The sequence below is a fragment of the Mastomys coucha genome, unplaced genomic scaffold (genome assembly GCF_008632895.1).
Source record: "Mastomys coucha isolate ucsf_1 unplaced genomic scaffold, UCSF_Mcou_1 pScaffold21, whole genome shotgun sequence".
NCBI classification, from domain to species: Eukaryota; Metazoa; Chordata; class Mammalia; order Rodentia; family Muridae; genus Mastomys; species Mastomys coucha.
The window spans coordinates 188,969,149-188,990,147 of record NW_022196904.1 but is presented as its reverse complement, the minus strand read 5'-3'; the positions used below and the strand labels follow the sequence as shown (position 1 = coordinate 188,990,147).

The window sequence follows — 20,999 nt, the reverse complement described above, 5'->3', positions numbered from 1 at the left end:
ATATATATATATATATATATATATATACTACATGCAGACACTACACACACAGGCACACACAAAGACATACACAGACAACACACAGAGAGACATGCAGACACACACATACATGCACACAAACACATAAACACCACAGAGAGAGACAGAGAGAGAGAAGAGAGAGAGACAGAGACAGAGACAGGGGCACATACAAAGACAGATACCACACACACAGACATATAGATACACATACACAGAGAGACACACAAAGATACACAAAAAGGCACCTAGACAGACAGACAGACAGACACTGAGACATGCTCCTTCTCATCGTACTTTCTAGCTCAGGCACATGTGGTGCATGCTGACTTCTGCGTCTTTCACGTGCTGACTGTTCTGCGTCTTTCACGTGCTGACTGTTCTGCGTCTTTCACAGCATGCTCAGCTATCGGCTCACCACGAAATCTTGGGCTTTGAAGACAAAGGCAGTTTTTCCTCTGAGATAACATACACTATAAAGATGGCACTCAAGACATTCTTGCTGAAATTTAATTTGCTCAGGGTAATAGAATCTCCAGGTTGAAGGACATTTAGAAGTCACCTAGGCCAATCATTCATCCAATGTTAGGACAACCAGACAGAAAGCCCACAGAACAGGTTACTTTATAATAAAACCCAACCTCGTGGCACATGTGCATGTCCTGACGCATGCTGGGTGTATCTAGAGCTCAGTGTTAGTCCAATTAGGTAGTTGTCTCATAATTTAACAATACCTCTACCAAAAGATCTTAAAATGCAGAAGGAAATTCTCCACATCAAGGATACCCAGTGGTGAACCAAGAGAAGAGGAGCATAGCTCGAGTGCAGAGGGCCTGGGTGCCTCGTGCTTTGTCCAGTTAACAATGAGCCATCAGTGTGCAAGCACTCATTGGAACTTCAGTTTAAAAAGTATTTCTCTAGGCTTGGGTTGTAGCTCCATGGTACAGCAGCTGCCTAACAAGAAAAAAAGTCCTAAGTTCAGTCCCCAGCACTAATCATTTGCACATGCACACACACCAGACATGCACACTCCACACACACCAGACATGCACACTCCACACAGACACCACACATGCACACTCCACACACACACATACACTGCACTCACACACACACCAGACACACATACATGCACACTCCACACACACCAGACATGCATACTCCACACACACATGCACACGTATACACACACACATGCACACTCCACACATGCACACTCCACACATACCACACATACATACACACACACAGACACAGATACACCCCCCACACACACACACACTTCATCCCCATGAAATCAACATATACATGAACAAGCTAGACAATAACTGCTTACAATGCATCTATCCTTCCATGCACACAGCCCAGGCATTGATACCTGAACAACAGAGCTAAAAGCAGAATGACTGAGTTGAGTACAATGTTCTACCACACTACGCCATTACAGGACAGTCCTGTGACACAGCAGCTGCTAAGCCAGCAAAGCACCAGTTGACCACCATTTCTGGCCATTCAGTCTAGCAGGACTGTAGTCTCTGAGAGAAGAAGAAAAAGGCAAAGACCTTAGAATGTGTTTCTGCCTGGAATGGCAGAGGGTGACTCCCAGGTAAAGATCAGGATTTCCCTGAGCAGGTCAGTGGGTAGGGAGTCAGGGAGAACCAGGATTGAGGCAAGTACAGAAAGAGAGAGAGAGAGAGAGAGAGAGAGAGAGAGAGAGAGAGAGAGAGAGAGAGAGAGAGAGAGAGAGACAGGCCTACTCAAAATTCATACAGAAATGCAAAAAAAAAATAATGAAAAATAAGTCAGAGAACTAACAACCTATGCGGGGATAAAAGCAGGCAACCAGATAAAAGAATGACAGCAAAGACTCTAAGAACAAAAGCGAGCTGGCTTTCGGCAGATGCTCAAAGGTATGGAAAGAAGGAACAGTTTTTCAAAAACTGGCACTGAAATAATGTCATACCCAGCTGCATGTGCATGCACACGCTCACACACCCCTCTAGAGCCACACATGAGATTATATACGGAAACCAACTCCCAGTGGAACAAGCTAACAAAGGACCATGGGGGAGGGGTGGGGCAGACTGGCTGAACTTGCTGATGGGGAAAATTTACTTTGTCTTTTCTTACATTTTTATAAAGTTTGATGTTACATCAAAATAAAAGAATCATAAGGGAATATTATGAACAACCTCACACCGGTTAAGTTTGGAATTTGAGATCCACTAGACAGGACCGTAGGGAGAAACACTAGCACAATGAAACGCAGAAGAGCTCAGCAGACAGCAAGTTTAAAACAAAGTTCGTAATCTGACACTTTCCTTATAAAAGCACATCTGGTGTTAAGTAGGCACTACCAAAAAGTAGAAAAAGAGGTAATTTCAACTGGACACAAGTTTTTCCAGAAAACAGAAAAGCTATTTTAAAAGCCAAGAAAAACAGGGCCAAGGGCACAGCTCGGAGGCAAGGCCACCGTGAAGCCCTGGGCTTAGACTCCAGCTCCACAAAGCAAATGCCAGACTTAAAAACAGTAACATCGGGCTGGAGAGATGCTTAAGAGCACTGGCTGCTCTTCCAGAGGTCCCAAGTTCAATTCCCAGCAACCACATCACAACCATCTGTAATGGGATCCGATGTCCTTTTTTGGTGTGTCTGAAGACAGTGACAGTGTACTCACAAACATAAAATAAATCTTAAAAAAAGAAAAAGAAACATCTCTCACAGCAACCATAATTCCTGGGCCCAGGTAAAACTCTGAGAGAGTAAAGTTGGGAGCCAGGGGAGAGAAACAAATACAAACCCCACACTCAGAAACGTATATGCAAGCCCCCTGAATCTTCACCTCTGAGGCCCAATATATAATGCATGCTGACCATGCTGAATCAACTCCAGAAAAGTGCAGTTAGTTTAACATCTGAAAGTTTGTTAACCCTGTCTTCTGGACACGACATGGCTATTCCACTCATGGATGGACCCCGGGCAGCCATGGTCAGCTGCACAAGATTTGCCTCTCACCCCTCCGCACATTCACTTTCTGTTCATGATCTAAAAGCATATTGAATTTCGGCAAAAGGAAAAAGGTAACCTCTTTCAATAAAACAGCTATGTTAAAAGGGGATCTGTAATAAACAAGGGGGGCAGATCTAGTTTTCCTCTAAGATAGTAGATCCTCTGACGCTGAGGCAAGGAGGGTCCAGCTTGCTGAGCTGAAAAAGCAGTTTCCAGACAAGCCCACACCTACTGAGGCACTTGACTTGCGACATGCAGAATCGTGGAGGAAGAGCAGGGCCAACTGCATATCCTCAAAGGGAAAATGACGGACCGGACGTGTAATGTTAGAGACAAAGCAGTAAAGATTTCTAGAACATAGAAAAATATTTTCTTGCTTAAAAATTGCATGTGTGTGTGTGTGTGTGTGTACATGTAGGTAGATGTGAGCTCTTTATGCAAACATATCAGTGAGACAACTCACCAGAGAAGGTAGTGGGCAACCCACCCACACTGTAGGTACAGATTGCTAAGACACTGTCCTGCCCAATTCCTGCCAAAAGCCACCACAGGGTCAGTGGACTGCTGCCCACTTGATGGAATGCATGAAGTTAATCACGCGGTTGACATGACAGGACATGGTCCATGTAGAACTTGCGCAATGTGGTGGAAATACAACTTTGGAAAACCGTTTGACCATTGCCAGTGCAGTTAAACACTCATGCACCCTGGAAGCTAGCAGCTCCACGAGTCTAACGAACAGAGTGTAGCTTTGCTTTGTGAAATTCCGAACTAAGAACAACCTACATGTCTTTTAACAGAAGAGGCCTAGGTCCAGTGCTCAGTGACATACAGCCCCTGCCGCCATGCGTGAGGTCCTGCATCCAACACCCAGCAAAGCCAGACAAACATGTGCAGGCAGGAGAGATGCTCAGTGTCACAAGCACTGGGTGCTGCTGCAGAAGACCAGGGTTGTTACCCAGAACCCACACGGTGGCTCACAACTGCCTATAACACCAGTCCTAGGGGATCAAAGGCCCATACGTGGAATGTGGACATGTGCATGTATGCATATGCCCATGCAGGAACTCACATATACACAAAAAACAAATATGTAAATCTTTTTAAAAAAAGAATGTGCATCATGTGTGTTACATGTTAGTATATGCACGCAAGCATAGCACTAAAAAAACTTCAAGATATGGTGACATGTATTCATTCAATACATTCATTCAAGATATACATATGGTAGAATCCAAACACAGAAGGACACACACTGTCTAAGACTTCTCACTATAACTTGGAAGTTAGAGTCTACCTTGGGAAAAGGAGGAAGGGTCATGGCTCCCATCGGGCAGGGACGGAGGGGTTCCAGAACTCTGTTTCTGGGAGCTTGCCTCGTGATAATGAACTAAACTGCCAATTTATCTGTTGCTCAATCTATACAAGCTAGTAGCAAAGCTTAAATGCAAGTAGATACAAGGACTCCAGCATGAGGAGACTGCTACAACTTCACCATACATCTCAACAAACCATTTTTGTCTAGCATGACATGACACACCTGTCACTGTGCAGTTGGTGATTTGGAGCTGCTCCTTCCTGGAGCTGTAGTGTCCCGGTGTCTCCATTTGCATATCAGCTACTTTCTGCAAACGGTTCCTTCTTTATAGTCTATGGGCTGCAGTATGTTGATTTTAGATACATGTGTCTTCAGAAAGGTTCTGATTTTATTTCAGGATAATCCTATAAAGGCATATGAAGCGCTTGCCTCAGAGGACCGGAAGCAATTTCCCCTTAAGGCAGAAGCTAGACTTCAAACCCCTCTTCTTGTCCTTGGTGGCTTCACCACTGTGGCTTCAGAGAGCAAATATTTGATGATCTACTGAAGGAAATGGAAAAATCCTGCGCAATCTGCTAAGAATGTCTGGAGCTGTCATCCTCCAATCTCAAATACCGCTAGGCAGACGATGCATCTCTCTGGGCGTCGGATGAAAGGTAAAAGCTACTCTCCGTCTTTAGGAGTCATCTTATGGACTTTCTTTCACTTTTGAAAAGTGTTTGTGTGTGCGCGCGTGTGTGCGCGTGTGCATGTGCGCACGCATGCATGTACATGAGAGTGTCTGTGTGAGTGTGTATGTTAAGTATATGTGTGTGTATGGGAGAGAGCATATGTATGTCCATGTGTAAGTGTGTGTTTAGGAATGCATGCATGTGCCTGTGTGTGTGTCCACCCATGCGTATGTGACAGGGGCACACATGTAGAGGTTAGAGGACTACCTGCCATGCCTACTACCATGCTTGCTGCTGCATATGCCAAAGTAGCAGGCCCATGATTTCTGGAGATTCTCTTGTCTCTGTCTCTGCTTCCATCTCCCCATAGGAGCTCTGGATTTCAAGATTTGAGTATGAATGCTGACCTACATGGGTCCTGGGGACTGGAACTCAGGGGTTCACACCTGAGCAGCACACTTCGCCCACCAAGTCTCTCTCTAATCCTGAGCTATCTTTAGCATAAGTAAAGGTACAAATTAACAAATGCTATGCAGAATTTTTTTATGATTCCAAAATGCTTAGAAGAAAGTATTCCCCTGGGTGGCTGCATTCCCTAGCCAGTTTTGTAACCTCAAGCCTGGGTCACAGCTGATCACCTCCTTACTGTCACCACAACTCATCAATAATCGGGGCGCATCACTCGCGCTTACTAGGCTCAATTTTAACTACAAATGTCTCTGGCTCAACCATGAGTCCCTAGGCCAGTTACTCTCAGTTCAGCCTCAACTACTAAGCCAGCCTCATGATCATGACGTGTCTGTGTGGTACCCGGTCACATTTTAGTACAAAAGGAAGCTAACGCATTACTATTTGGGAGACAGCAGATAAAGAAGTGGAAAATTCTCATAGCCCAGGTTAGGACATGGCAGATGGGGGTTAATTCTTATACTGGCTGTACCCCCTCCTCACACTGCCCTCCTCTAACACAGCTCTGGACCTCTCTTTCGCAGTACGTGGGAGGCTCACCTGTCTATGTGCTGCTGACTGTCGCCAGCCGCACCCCTGGCAAACTCAGAAAGTCTGTGTCTCTTTCCTATTAAACCCCGCTGTTAGGGCTGGACTTCAGCTGGATAAGGTCTGCTAGCATTGACTAATTCTAATACTAATGTCAGGGTAATTCCACATCTAGAGTGTGGAAATAAATGAGTGGTTTTAATTTTCACTGTATTGCTTCATTAACTGATTGAGATACCAAGTGCCACAGGGGTGTCAGTGGGGCAAGAGAAGCCGAGCTGGCAAAAAAAGCCCAGCCTAGCTACTGCTGTGATACGGAATATGTCGTAAGGGCAATCAACACACAGCACAGGGGAGCAGACACTACACTGTCTGCAGCCGAACCGAGAAGAGCTGATGTCAGACACGGGGGAAAACCAGAATGCCTACGAATAATTCACAATGGGTGACACAGCCACGCAGGTGAGCTCGCTGGCACCATGGCAAGGGCTGCATTATAAATAGCTCCTGAGTTGTGTGAGTTGCTAGGCGACTGGTTCGTTTATCTACCCTTCTTGAGAGTAGTGAAAAGAATAGCAGACAAATTAAGGTGGGCCTTGGGGAGTTCCCTCCACTTCAGAGAATTAGTTCTCCCTGTCGGGTCTTTTCACTCCAGGACACAGGCACGTGATGACTTTCAGGGCACTAACTCAGGCCATTTACTTCAACAGCTGGGAAGTCACTTTAAAAACACAGAGGCGCAACACAGGTCAAATCCAACATGACAGTAACTGTGTGGGGAGCGACAGCCTAAACCCCAGCTACACACCCAAGTACCACGAGCACTCCAAACACTCCGTGTGCGGAAAAGCTCACGAAGTCTTTATTGAGCTCGCCGCAAGTAGTGTGAGGAGCCCTGACAGCAGCAAGCCGCAGGTTTGCTTTAATTCTGCTGGGACTTTTCTTTTGGTGACGGGGTCTCACTGGCCAGGCTGGGCTAGAACTTGCAATCCTCCTGCCTCAGTCTCCCAAGTGCTGGGATTACCATGGACACCACCGCATGCTACTTAAGTTCTACATTTTGCAACCACAGGAACTCTCTTTAACTGCAGAGCAGAGTGACACTGGAGGCTCCTTACCATACGGCTTCTCGTCTGTTACCTTCCCGGTAGAATCCAGCGTGTCTGTAGCTTTCCCCAGTTCTCCGATGGCGATATACCTCTAGGAAAGGAAATGACAAAAGTGGCCCTGAGTGACTATCAGGCATCCCTCCTAACGGAGAGAATTTTATGAACACTGCCAACCTGAAACAAAGTGAAGAGACCACATGCTTTGTTTCTGTGAGCACAGAAACATCCAAAAACACCCACAGCCACTGACCAGAGAAGGAAAAATAAAAGCCCTTAAGATGGTTTTATGGCTTATTGCAAATTTTGAAAACCATTTTATCCTGGGCACTCAGGTTTTTAAGGGAAACTGCAAACACAGTCGGTTCTCTACATCATGAGTTATACATACGCACATTCAATCAACCATAGATCTGAAGTATTCTAAAAATGAAAAGGATCTGTGCTAATTATGTACAGACTTGTCGTCATCCCCTAAATAACTGTTTAAAACTGCTTACACAGCGTTTCCTTTGTAGGAGGTGCCACGTGCTACAATCTCGGCATGGTTAACGTGTGAAGGGAAGGGCTGAGCTGGACACAGCACATGTTTTAGCACGGGGTGAGGAGCTTGGATGTTGGTACCCACAGAGGCCCTGGAACCAAGACTCTGCAGAGAGTGCATCATATATCCACGTGGAAAGACTGTCACAACAGACCACAACACAGCATCCCCAAAATAGTCATTCTAGTGGCATGCAGTTAAAGTGACTTCCAGTAGAATGATGTGCCACTCCTCCATGAAACACTAAAGCTCTCTTAGTGACCCCATCACTCACACAGAGAAGAGCTAAGTACTGGAAACCTATGGGGAATACCAGGCTGGATCACTGAGGACAGCAGAAGCACCCTCACCCAGCAGCGTGCTTTCTCAACAAGAGGACTGACACTAGAGCTCTCTGCAGGAAACTGGTGCTAGAACGGATCATGCTCTGTAAAGGATGTCAGTCCTCCTGGAACTAAGCCGCCTTGGCTGAGGACTAGCCACGCCTTCTCTTCAGCCACACCTGCAGGATGCAATCTTTCCAGCACTCTTCTGGACCAGTTCTGGTTTTGTTGAGCATTTGACATGAAGTGCTATTGTTTCTTGGAGAAAAGAATCTATACTTATATGACTCTTACAATGATGCTCCTCGAAGGTGTGGTGCTGCGCCCTTTAGTCCCAGCACATAGAGGTCAGAAGGCTGTGAGTTGGGCCATTCAGGGCTGCAGAGAGAGTTCTAGGCAGACTATATTAACAAGACCCTGTCTGGGGACAGAGCCTCCAAGTATTTTATAGAAATGCAAGTTTATTAATGATAAACTTGTGGTAGTAAGAGAACTGAAATGAGAAAAGGAAAATTAAAATTGTGACATCCACAAATATGCAGAGATATGACAGAATAGGGCTTTTGATGAAGCCATCTTCCTATCAATTGGATTTCTTAGCTCAACTGCGATGCAGGGGGAAATTTCCCAATATTTTTTGAGTCATTGTTTTGAAAGTTTCACTAGGACTGCAAAAATTAACTCTTTTTAACGCTACACTCAGTCCCATCAGCGGGACACGTGGCTTTCCCCTTCAGCTAAGAGCAGCAGCCTTGAGTCAGCATCCCTCGGGGAGGGCACAGAAGGCTAAGAAGCAGGAACAGAGACTCAGACTCGTGGGAGGCAATTACAGCTCCATCACAGATGGTGAAACACTTATGCACATCTTAACTGCTCCAGAACCGGTTAATCTTAAAGTAGGGAAAATGCTATGTGCCTCGTGAGAAGCAGCGAAGAATTTAAAACAACAGTCTCTGTCCCCAGTAAGCAATGGATAACAATCACTACCACACAAAAACACAGAATGATTCCGAGTTAGCACACTCAGAGTGATTCATACAGCTACAGTGAGATCTCACAGGTGACAACAGAGGCAGGCTAGGGAGATGGCTCAGCGCTTGCTACACCAGGAGAACCCAGAACACACATAAAAAGCCAGGCATTGAGGTGTGTGTGTTTATAAAACCAGTACTTAGAAGACAGATAAGTGGATCCCTAGGGCTCACTGGCCAGCCAGGCTAACCTAGTCACCTTGTCTCAAGGTCAGTGGCTCTTGAAGAAAGGCACCCAAGGTTAACCTCTGGCTTCTGTATGCATGCAGACCAGCACAAACTCAAAGTAGGGGTGGAGGTGAGGGGTAATGCACTGTCTATACTTCTAAGAAAACCATGACAATGTGTTCTATGCTGTGTCTTTGAATGCATCTACTGTAGACTGTTACATAACATGTTTGAACTGGGTGCCTTACACTTGCCAAGTGTCTGGCGTCCACTTTAGTCTCCAGATTCTGAATGTCCTTGGAACAAGCCAAGTGATCGGTCTCCATTTCCTTCTCTTCACTAAACATCAAAGCCTTTCATTTCTGAGAGCTGCCCTGTTAATCTCTCCTGCCCCGGAGGTTTCAAGCCCTCCCCTCCGAAAGATGGACAACAGTAAGCGGTCAATATAAACTGTGTAACACATACAAGTGAAGGGCTTCCTCAAACCCAGACGCCAACACCGCCAAGGCCATACTTCCTAAGAACCATGAAAAGACAGTGTATGTGAAACGCCCAGACACAAATTAAACAGGTCACAGGGATTCTACACCTCTAGAAGTTACCGTGAAGGGAAGACATTAGAAACAACTATGCCGAGGGAAAGAGACACTCTTGGTGGCTCACCTTCCTGGGCACTCCCACCATGCTGCTCAGCACGTGATCGCCTGTGCACACCCATGTTTCACAAGCTGATCCACACTTTCCCAAATTATAAACAGTTAGCAGGATTTTACACTGTTGTTCTGCTATTACCCAACTGGACAGAAACGGGCGGTATCAGCTCGACACGAAGTTGATGCAGAGATTTGAGGAGTGTCTGCACGTGCATTTCTTCACACTTCTGTTATAACATTAGATAGGTAGGCCATTGATGCAACTCTCAAAGAGCTCCTGGGTCTTCCTTCTGTCCTGCAACATGTGAGTTCTTTTTAAAGGACATCATATCTATATACCCACGGTTCTCAAACGTGTTGGTATCAGAACCCTTATATGTACTTAAGACTCACTTAAAAGTCTAGTGTGGTGGTTGGAGTATGCCTGACCAGGGAGTGGCACCATTTGGAGCTGTAGCCTGGTTGGAGTAGGTGTGGCCTTGTTGGAGGAAGGGTGTCACTGTGGGTGTGGGCTATAAGCCCCACATCCTAGTTGCCTGGAAGCCAGTATTTTGCTAGCAGCCTTCAGATGAAGGTGTAGATCTTTCAGGTCCTCCTGCACCATGCCTGCCTGCATGCTGCCCCTAACTGAGACACCTTAATTTTTAAACTTAAGAATTATTTATTGGGGCTGGCAAGATGGCTCAGTGGGTAAGAGTACTGACAGCTCTTCAGAAGGTCCTGAGTTCAAATCCCAGCAACCACATGGTAGCTCATAACCACCCGTAATAAGATCTGGTGCATCTGAAGTCAGCTACAGTGTACTTATGTATAATAATAAAGAAATCTTAAAAAAAAAAAAAAAAGAATTACTTATTTGTATTTTATGTGCATGAGTGTTTTGTGTGCACATATGTATGTGCACCACATGAGTGCTGGTGCCAGCAGAAGTCAGAGGAGGGCATCAGATCCCTGGACCTGGAGTTAGGATGGGTGGGAGCCACAGTGTGGGTGCTGGGAACGGACCCCAGGTCGTCCACAGGAGGAACAAATATTCTTAATCACTGAGCCGTTGTCCCGGTCCTGTTGATAAAATCTCAAAAGATACAGTGTGTGTTTCACTACCTCCTGCATCTATTCACCGACACAGCCATCACAGCGCACATCAGGCAGGGATTCTGCTCTGTGTGGTTTTGTGTACTCAGATTGCAAAGGGAAGAAAAAAGCAAAATTATTAACATGGTTGTGATTCCACGGAGCCTCTGAGGAGTGCCATGACTACACCTTGCAAACGGATTATCTAAAAGATGGCTGCTTCCTTTATCTCACACTGGCATTCAATGAGAATAAACCTTCTGTTCCACTCAGTTATCGATAAGCCTCTTGGAAAAGCCATCCAAAGCGAACCTCCAGCTCACCACCAAAAAGATACGGGAAGGACACAGAGCACACACAGCCGAGCATCCTCCTATGGAGTATGAAGGGCTTCTCACTCGCCTACACTGCGCACAGAACTGGGCTCTGGAGTTCTTTATTTTCCCCAGCGTGGCACCTGGGACCTGTGAACTCAGCTGTGTTCATGGATTTATGACAGCATTCTTTTATACAATGAAACCCTATAAATTCCACTGAAGTTTGTGTTCTTTAGGACTTGGGATTTCTGGCTAAGATAACTTTGCCCTCTCTCACTTCAAGCTTGACTTGGAAATTCTCAATTCAAGACTGCATGAGGGGAAGGGTGGCAGCAATCACATATTTGACAATTAAGAGGATATAAAAAAGGAACAAACTGCATTGGCCTCTGATGGATTGCCAAAATCTTAAAGAACTGGCTAAATTTCACCAGTGTGTCATGACTGCTGAACCCAAAAACACTGGCATTCTTGGGAGAAACCTCTGCCCTCTGAGCACGTCCAGGGTGGGAAGCTGTAACCAGTGATACTTGTTGTGAGACATGGCAGCTTTGCCTGAGAAACCACTGTGCTCTGCCTCCTTGTAGATATGGATTAGCCGCGCATCTGTGTGATACTAATTAGATTCAAGTTGTCGTCTAGGTCAGCGCTTTCATTTGCTCATCTGGTCTCTAAGACATTATAAAGTGGCCAACTTTAATCGTCATTTAGAAAGCTTGTAAAGACGGGTTCTCCAGAACCTCATCAAAGACTGAGACTTCAAAGTACATGTGCTACCCAGCTTTTGCTGAATTAACTGGTTCAAAGAGTTAATTTAGGGAGAGTGGAGAGGCACTGCTTCCCTTCACACCACACACTGCACACAGACATGAGGTCTTGCTTCAGAATCTGTCTCAATCATATTTTACGCAGACTCATTTCTACATGGATTCCAAACCTTTTTTTTTTTTTTTTTTTTCCTGAAACAGGGTCTTAATGCATAGCTCTAGCTGATACTTCTATGGTCTTGATAGTTACTGCCTCTGCCTCCCACATAGAATGCTGGGGTTAAAAGCATGTACTAACATGTCTGGTTTGTAAACTATTTTTAAGAACCACACCTATCCTCACCCCAAATCCTTTATTGTATGAAATTGCCTCATCCTCCTTCTCCCTCCTCCTTCTCCTCCCCATCCTCCTCCTCCCTTCCCATTCTTGTTCTTTAAAAAAAAAAAAAAAAAAAAAAAAAAAAAAAAAAAAAAAAAAGAAAAAGAAAAGAAAAAGAAAAGCTTTTTCTTTCTGATGACTGCTGTTTTCTCTACATGTGAGAAATTACAGGGATTTCTACAAAGAAGAAAAATTAACTGTATTCAAGATTCCAACCAGAACCTGTTAGGATGAAATTGACTTCAGGTGTACATAGAACATGCAGTTAGAGCAATCAAGCCGGCCTGGAATAGAGAAGAGAAAGGGCTTGACGACCTGTGAGACACTCGGGAACAGTAACAACTACTTATGTGTGCTGAAGCACCATAAGGAGAACCGAGATTCGTTTCACACACATTATACACACACAGCCTCAACACAACAGTGAGAAATGCAGGACTGGAGGAAGAGGACCACAGGCACAACCCAGCAGGGCTGGACCAGGGTGTGCAGGGCTGGGCCTGGAAGGGAGGGCCCGAGCTTGCAGGGCTGACGGAGAGATTGCAGGGAAAGAGCTGGGCGTCTCTTCACAGACATTAGCAACAGTACGGGCAGTGGTGGCGCACGCCTTTAATCCCAGCACTTGGGAGGCAGAAGTGGGCGTATTTCTGAGTTCGAGGCCAGCCTGGTCTACAAAGTGAGTTCCAGGTCAGCTAGGGCTATAAAGAGAAACCTCATCTGGAAACAAAAAAAAAAAAAAAAAACCAACCACAGAAGATGGCCTAAAGATTATACTGTAAGAGTTCCATGGTGGCACAACCTTTAATACCAGCATTCAGGAATCAGTGAGCTCCAGGCCAATCTGGTCTATATAGTGAGTTCCAGGCCAGCTGGAGCGATGTAGAGAGACTCTGCCTCTATAAAGCAAACAAAGGAATAAAATAAAGTCCAGCACTCTGCCTGTTGATCTAGACTGGCTGTATGAAAGGGTACCAAGCAGAAAAGACTTTTAATGATGTTTCCTGACTGCAAAAAGACATGCAGCCAGTTGGAATAGCAATGCCTCCAGTATGGCCTAGCTTGAGAGGGTAGCATACACAATAACAAACGTGTAACATAAGTTGAGTCCCGACCACCCTAGAAGAACTACACCCTGCACAACCTTACACATACATGTACTGTTTCAAGCAGTGTGTGATACAGATGAAAATCCATCTGTACATGTACAAGTAGAGAAAGAGTGAACATTAGCTCAATCACTAAGTCTGGGTCAAGTTAGGGGGCTACAGTCTCTGAAATCTTTTTAAATGAACTAGAAACAAGATGTCAAAGGTACACCAAGGACTATGTGTCATAGTCACATGGTGGTACACGCCCCTCATCCCACCACTTGATGAGCAGGCACTGACAGGACAGTCAGGAGTTCAAGGCCCATCTTGGTCTCATGAGACCCTGCTTCAAAGGTACTCCATATATAGGACTGGCAAAAGGTACTCCATATATAGGACTGGAGTTATTTATGGAAACTATTTGCTTATATAGAAGTCTGTATCTATAGCCTCACAATTAGGTAGATTTACTATGGTCTACATGATAGCTGAGCTCTACTGTCAACTTGATGAGATTTAGAAGCACAATGGAAACAAATCTTTGAATTGACTAGTAAGGAATCATGGAAATGAGGTCACAGAAGGTGGGAAGTTCTGAGGTCACAGAAGGTGGGAAGGTCTGAGGTCACAGAAGGTGGGAAGGTCTGAGGTCACAGAAGGTGGGAAGGTCTGAGGTCACAGAAGGTGGGAAGGTCTGAGGTCACAGAAGGTGGGAAGGTCTGAGGTCACAGAAGGTGGGAAGGTCTGAGGTCACAGAAGGTGGGAAGGTCTGAGGTCACAGAAGGTGGGAAGGTCTGAGGTCACAGAAGGTGGGAAGGTCTGAGGTCACAGAAGGTGGGAAGGTCTGCCTTAATGTAGGCAGGACTGGCCTCTGGGCAGAGGTCCCAGAAGATTCACCCTAATGTAGGCTGGACTATTTCATGGGCTGAGGTCCCAGAACAGCTGAGCATAAGCATCCGTCACCCTCTGCTTCCTCACTTACAAAGTGTGGCCTCTGCTCTGACCACCATGCCTTCCCCACCATAATGGACTGAACCCAGGAGCTGCAAGCCCAAAGAAGCCCTTAAGTTACTTTTGTTGTGTATTTTATCACAGCAATATACAAAGTAAGAAATACAGTCTATCAGAACAGTATCTATTAATAGTTACTAATTACTTTCTAATAAAATGTAATCTTCAACACAAGTCAAAATAAGATGACTTCATCCTTTTAACAAATACTCAACATAAAACGGCAAGCATGAGAAAAGCCACACCGCAAGGCCGGATCCACAATGCGTCAAACACGGAGCCAGGCTCCTGGGACAAGACCCAGCTGGGGTTCTATCTCCGTTACAGTCATCTGAGATCCCTGATTTCTCTGTGTGTGACATCCAACTTTTCTAGCTGAACACCAAAACGGTTTGTACCAAATAAAACCTGAACCAGATGTGTTTATATCTTCAGTCATCATCTTTCTGAAAATATGCCTGGAATTTACAAGTGAACTCTTTCAGTATCATGGAGCAAGCACTGCACACTTATGATTTTGTGAAGAGGGGTGAAAAGCAAATATTTCGACGACCTCAACCAATCTGAGCTTGAACAAATTATTAATGTATGTCTTTTCTTACTGACATGAAAGTGAACTGTTTATTGTAAAACTTTTAGAGAATGCCAAGTAGTGTAAAAACTAAAACAAATACTGCATGATGACAAGCAAATGCTGACTAATGTGAAGATCTTAATTATTAGCTTTGTCTGATGTGGGGCTAAAATAAAATAAAATAAATATAATCTTAATTCTCCTACTGAACAGCTATCACTTATATTTTGTAGTTAAGAGATAAATCAACTGGCAAAACTTGTGTCAAAAACAGATTTTAAACTCTGCATGGTAATGTTTAAGAACAATGTATTAATCTACCCGAAAGCGGTGACTTACATTTTAAACACTTTTTTTTCATGTATGTGTGGGTTTGTGTGCATGTCAGGGGTGGGGCAGGGGACATGTGTTAGCCTATGGAGGTATCATGTATGTGTGGGTTTGTGTGAATGTTGGGGTGGGGTGTGTGTTAGCCTATGGAGGTATCATGTATGTGTGGGTTTGTGTGCATGTCAGGGTGGGGCAGGGGCATGTGTTAGCCTATGAAGGTATCATGTATGTGTGGGTGTGTGTGCATGTCGGGGTTTGTGTGCATGTCAGGGTGGGGCAGGGGCATGTGTTAGCCTATGGAGGTAGACAACTTTCACACCCTACCTTTCTCTTCAGTATTCCCTCAACCGTGCAGAATGCCCTAAGTGGTCCCAGAGGTTCCCAATTTCCTTCCCTCCCCTCCCAAGTGCCTAAAACGTACACTTGGATTTAGTCAGGGTTACTTCCATAGACAAACAACATTGGAACATCTTCCTGAATGCCTCTTCATTATCTGTTTTAGGTTGGATCTATCACTGAGCCTGGAGCTCAGCTTTCTGCTGACACTGGGTGACCAGCCAGCTCCTGGATCCATTGTCTGCACCTCTCAACAAGGTCCATGCCACCTGAGATCTGAATCATCTCCCATCAACCCTCGCTGCCTCCATTTTAGAACTACTGAAAACAGCCCCCATATGCTTGAATACTTGGCCCTCAGTTGGTGGAACTGGGAGCCATTAAGCATTATTGCCTTGTTGAAGAGGTAGGAATGGGCTTTGAGGTTTCAAAAGATCCCTGCCATTCCCAGTGCATTCCATGCCCCCTGCTGGTGTTCTGAGATGTGAGCTCTCAGCTGCTGTTCCAACCCCCTGTTGCCAGGTCTTTGCTCCACCATCGCAGAACCTAACCTTCTGGGATGGTTTGTCCAAGTACACTCTTCAGTAAGTTGCCTTAGTCATGGTAGTTTGTCACAGCAATAGAAAAGCAAGATGGTCACTGAGAAAAACATCAAAGAAGAAAGAAACGTGTTCTCACAGTCTTACCTTGGACCCCGACAACATACTGGTCAACATTTTTGTTCCTTTTCCAATCCCAACCACTATGAAAGAAAAAAATAATATTTTAACAGTGTATTCTGAAAATGAGGTTGCCAAACATCTGCGTATCTTATTCATAATTTACTGGCCTATGTAGTGCAAGGCTGATAGAATATACACTTAACAGAATTTGGGGCTGCTATTAATCCAGTTACATGATGTCAGACAACTAGGATATTCTGAATATGGAAGGAAGAAAAGAGTATCTTTCCGTTCCCAAATATTAAACACAGCAAACGCCTCAACCCAGCCAATTAGAGGATGAAGATTCAGAGCGGTCTCAAAGGACGCACTGGGATTTTATATGGATACCATAAAAAAATACATGGCACAATTAGCCACGTTCAAGTGGGCTGATGAAACCCTGACAGGCTTCGTCACTAAACAAAGCAAAAGCCATCATCGTAGCTAACGAACCTTTAAAGATGATTAGTAGCAAGCAGTACACAATCAAGAAGAGAGAAACATGGGTAATCAACCCAACAGAGAGACGGCTACAGCGGGAATGAGGGCCAACAGAACCAGTTTAACCCAGTCAAGCCAACCACAGCACAGTCACAGTTCCAGACTTTCTTATCCTCACACACGCCACGGCTCACCAGAGATGGTAGAGTGGATTTAATCATTTCCTTATATAAAAGCCTGGCCACTGCACATCTACACCCCAGTCTTCCTTTTCCAGCTCAGACCATTTTATAACTGTTTCTGAAACTCTCACTGTGCACACTACAAAGTTCACAGCAAACCCAATTCCTAAGTCCCAGCTCCTTAATATTCAACCTTAACCTTCAAAGTCTAGCTCAAGCCTCAGCTCATTCATAAAGTCTATCCCAAATTCCCATGACACCCATTGGGACTGATCCTCCACCTCTAAGTAGAATCATACTCATTCAAGAACAATGATCAAAGGTCGTTTGCCTTCAGTAGCTCTGAAGAGCTCGTTAGACTTCAAATGGCAGCACTTGCTAATGCTGAGGCAGACTTTGTATAACAGCAACACAGATCGATGTAATCTGATCATACGTAGATGAATCAATAGTTTTTGAGCAGCTACTATATGTAGTCCTGAGAGGACAACACAGACCTGACTCTGAAGCGTAAATATTCTTGGGGGAAGCAAATGACAAACTGGGAGAAATCAAAGTGCTCAAAACTGTCACCCCAGTTAGTGGGTGAATACTGCTAAATGTCATGTGATAGTGTATATCAGTGTCATCGTGAACAGAGGGAGGAGCCGCAGGGAGAGGTCATGAGAGGAACACCCAGAAGTCTGAGGCCATCTTTGGCTTCATCCATTGGCATTGCAAATGGAGTAAGTTGGTGAGGATGCACATGAAGAAGAAAAGTATACTCTCAAGGAGCAAACTGAACAGTCTTGGGACCAGAGTGGGGGCAGTGCGTTTGTTAACCTGACAAGCAGGCTGACATGAGATTCTAACTCAGCTGCATGCTGCATGGGGACGGTGGCTTAGCCTCGCAAGGTCCTCCAGAGTGATGAACTATCAAGGAGACACTTGAGAGCCATCCAGAAAAACCCTCTCACTGTGTGTTCAAGAAGAAACAAGGCCAGAGGTAGGTGGTCAGTGGGAGTAGAAGTTGGAGGACGCCCGTCCAACAGTGGGATCTACAGCTGGGACCCCGGCAAACGGCAGCCTTTTGATGAAAAGCTGGAGGGATTCTACAGTTTTACTTAGTGGCAGCTCTCCCCACCCAACTCCCAAGTTCGGCACTTATTTGATCATTGATCTGCAAAACCCTATTCTGTACTTATGGCACAGGCGCAGAGCCGAGTGAGACTTCACCCAGCTGTCTGCGTCACAACCTCAGAGGAGACAAGGGTTACCAACGTGAAGAGGGCAGCCCTTGCATGGAGAAGCAGAGGAGCGCACCTCAGACAAACCTGAAAAAGTCAGCATAGGAGACAAGAGAAACTGCCATCACAGGAAAGCAGATACCTGGCCTGGGAAATGTGGAGCACACTGTGGATAAAATAAGGGTTTTCCTCACAATTATTTTTTTATTTGCCAAATTGTCTATTTAAAAAAAAAAAAAACCTTAAAAATAAAGCCTATGTCAGGTTCCACCAGGACACTAGTTTCTAGGTCTAAGGGGTCCCCACACTAACACCTTGAGCTAGCGGTGCCATTACAGTTGGAGGAATCTCCTTAGTAACGCAAAGCGACTGAGAGGTCCACTGCGAAGGATGCTCCTAACGAAGTCAGCCATTTGAACAGAACTCTGGTAATGACCTCCGTGGCCTCAGCTGGAGAACCAATCACACAGTTGTACTTTTACTGTTATGTAGATAAGAAAATAATAATGTTTACAACATGTTTTCAAAGTTTTTAAAACTATCATGAGAAATATTTCTGTTGAGTGTCAACCAGAGCAGGAAACCACGTGCAGAGCTCAGTCTTGGCACAGGCCTGGAGAGAGGTGGAGACACAGCTCCCCAGGCACAGGCCTGGAGAGAGGTGGAGACACAGCTCCCCAGGCACAGGCTAGTCCTGGAGAGAGGTGGAGACACAGCTCCCCAGGCATGGCTAGTCCTGGAGAGAGGTGGAGATGAGGCTCTGTGCCTGGGCATGGCTCTGTGGTTAAGAGCTCTGACTGCTCTTCCAGAGAACTAGGATTCAGTTCCTGCCACCCATACAGCAGATTATAACCAACCATAACCCTAATCTCCAGGAGATCCAACACCCTCCTCTGGCATCACTCAGAGACACAAAACAAAAGTAAAATATAAGCATGACCAGAACTAAGAAATACAGCAAACAGAATTAAGAATGATCATTTGGTAGAAGTAGTAATCATAAATAATTCTTTATCAGCTATGTTTGTAATACTTCTGAAACTCTTCCATGTGCTTTTATAACCTGTAAAGTTAAACATATCTAGTTAAAGTGATAAGTAGAAACTTAGTTTCCATCTTAAGGGCTGATGGTAAGAGTGCAGGTTAGTCTCCTATGGCTGCTGTAACAAACTTTCCTTGTGGTTTAAAGAGACCTCACTGTCCCTGGTATATAGCTCTCAGGTTGGAAATCTAAAGCAGGCTACCATGGGCTACGACAATGATTAATATCAATTTTAAAGGAACTGTAGGGACTGGCATGGCTATGCTCCTTCTGAAGTCCTAGGCGAGAAGCTCGGCTAAAGGCATCCCCAAGCTAACGTCTTGCCTTTTCCAGCTCCCAGGGACCGCCATTCTTGGCTTGGGGTCCCTTCCACCTTCAAAGTCAGCGATCACATCCCTGAAGCCTACACTGCCACATGTCCTGGCTTTCTTGTGCCTCTTTCACTTCTAAGGATGCTCAATGAGCTCATCTGGAAACTCCAGGTGATCTTATTAAACCATCTGCTCAGCAACATTAATCCTGGCTGCCCGTCATGACACAGCCTAGCATGCTCGGGGTGTAAAGGCGAGGGTGACGTAACTCCAGGGAATCACGCTTGCCTCCAGATATATTAGTTCATTTTGTAGGCTCTCCTGTAATATATATATATATATATATATATATATATATATATATATATATATATAAAATAGAATGAAAATTCTTATTTTATTCTTAAATTGTCACCCTAGATCAGTGGTTCTCAGCTGTAGGTCGCAGCCCCTTTGGGTCAAATGACCCTCTCACAAGGGTCACTTATCAGATATCCTGCACATCAAATGTTTACATTATGATCCACAACAGTAGCAAAATTGCAGTTATGAAAGAGCAATGGAATAATCTCATGGTTGGGGTCAGCACACCATGAGGAAGTATATTAAAGGGTCATAGTGGCCGGGCGGTGGTGGGGCACGCCTTTAATCCCAGCACTTGGGAAGCAGAGACAGGCGGATTTCTGAGTTCAAGGCCAGCCTAGGCTACAGAGTGAGTTCCTGGACAGCCAGGGCTACATAGAGAGAAACCCTGTCTTAAACAAACAAACAAACAAAGGGTCACAGTGTTAGGAAGCTAGGAACCCTGCCTCAGACCTTGAACCTGAACCATTATTACAGAGCTCAGTCTGTAAAATGGGCAGAGCACTGGCAGTAATATGGCAGATGAAACGCTGCCCCGTGGGACACACAGCAGGAGCATAGTCGGTATGGGGAAGAATGGAAGAGGGAGAAAGAACACAGGAAGTCATTGAGGGACAGAGGAATGATGAGGCAGCTGAGACGCACAGAGCCACAGCATGGTGACTCGGTGAAAAAGATAGGCCAACCACCATCCCGGCCTCCATCTGACGCTCCCTGGTAGGGGAAGGGGAAGCAGGGGACACAAAGGACAACAGCACACCAGCGTCAGTCCCGGGAAGATCACAACCCAACATCAGTCCCAGGACAGCACACCAGCGTCAGTCCCGGGAAGATCACAACCCAACATCAGTCCCAGGACAGCACAGCAGCGTCAGTCCCGGGAAGATCACAACCCAACATCAGTGCCAGGACAGCACACCAGCGTCAGTGCCAGGACAGCACAGCAGCATCAGTGCCAGGACAGCACACCAGCGTCAGTCCCGGGAAGATCACAACCCAACATCAGTCCCAGGACAG

The 20,999-nt window shown here is 45.3% G+C and overlaps 1 protein-coding gene and 1 non-coding gene across 3 annotated transcripts in view; one reads left to right on the top strand and one right to left on the bottom strand.

The window, feature by feature from the left end:
- Window positions 1–20,999, bottom strand: part of Trub1 (TruB pseudouridine synthase family member 1) — a 44,449-nt gene that overhangs the window by 12,254 nt on the left and 11,196 nt on the right. The window contains exons 3-4 of one of the 2 annotated variants that reach the window (XM_031390827.1): window positions 16,400–16,455; window positions 7,131–7,212 (exon numbers count right to left, since the gene is read on the bottom strand). The exons of the other annotated variant lie outside the window; for it this stretch is intronic. Coding sequence (XP_031246687.1) covers window positions 7,131–7,212; window positions 16,400–16,455 — 138 coding nt within the window. The remainder of the gene's footprint in view (window positions 1–7,130; window positions 7,213–16,399; window positions 16,456–20,999) is intronic. 2 annotated transcript variants of the gene reach the window in all.
- LOC116104311 lies at window positions 15,146–15,209 on the top strand. The gene has a single exon (XR_004123819.1). It is a non-coding gene; the product is annotated as a small nucleolar RNA SNORD44 (small nucleolar RNA).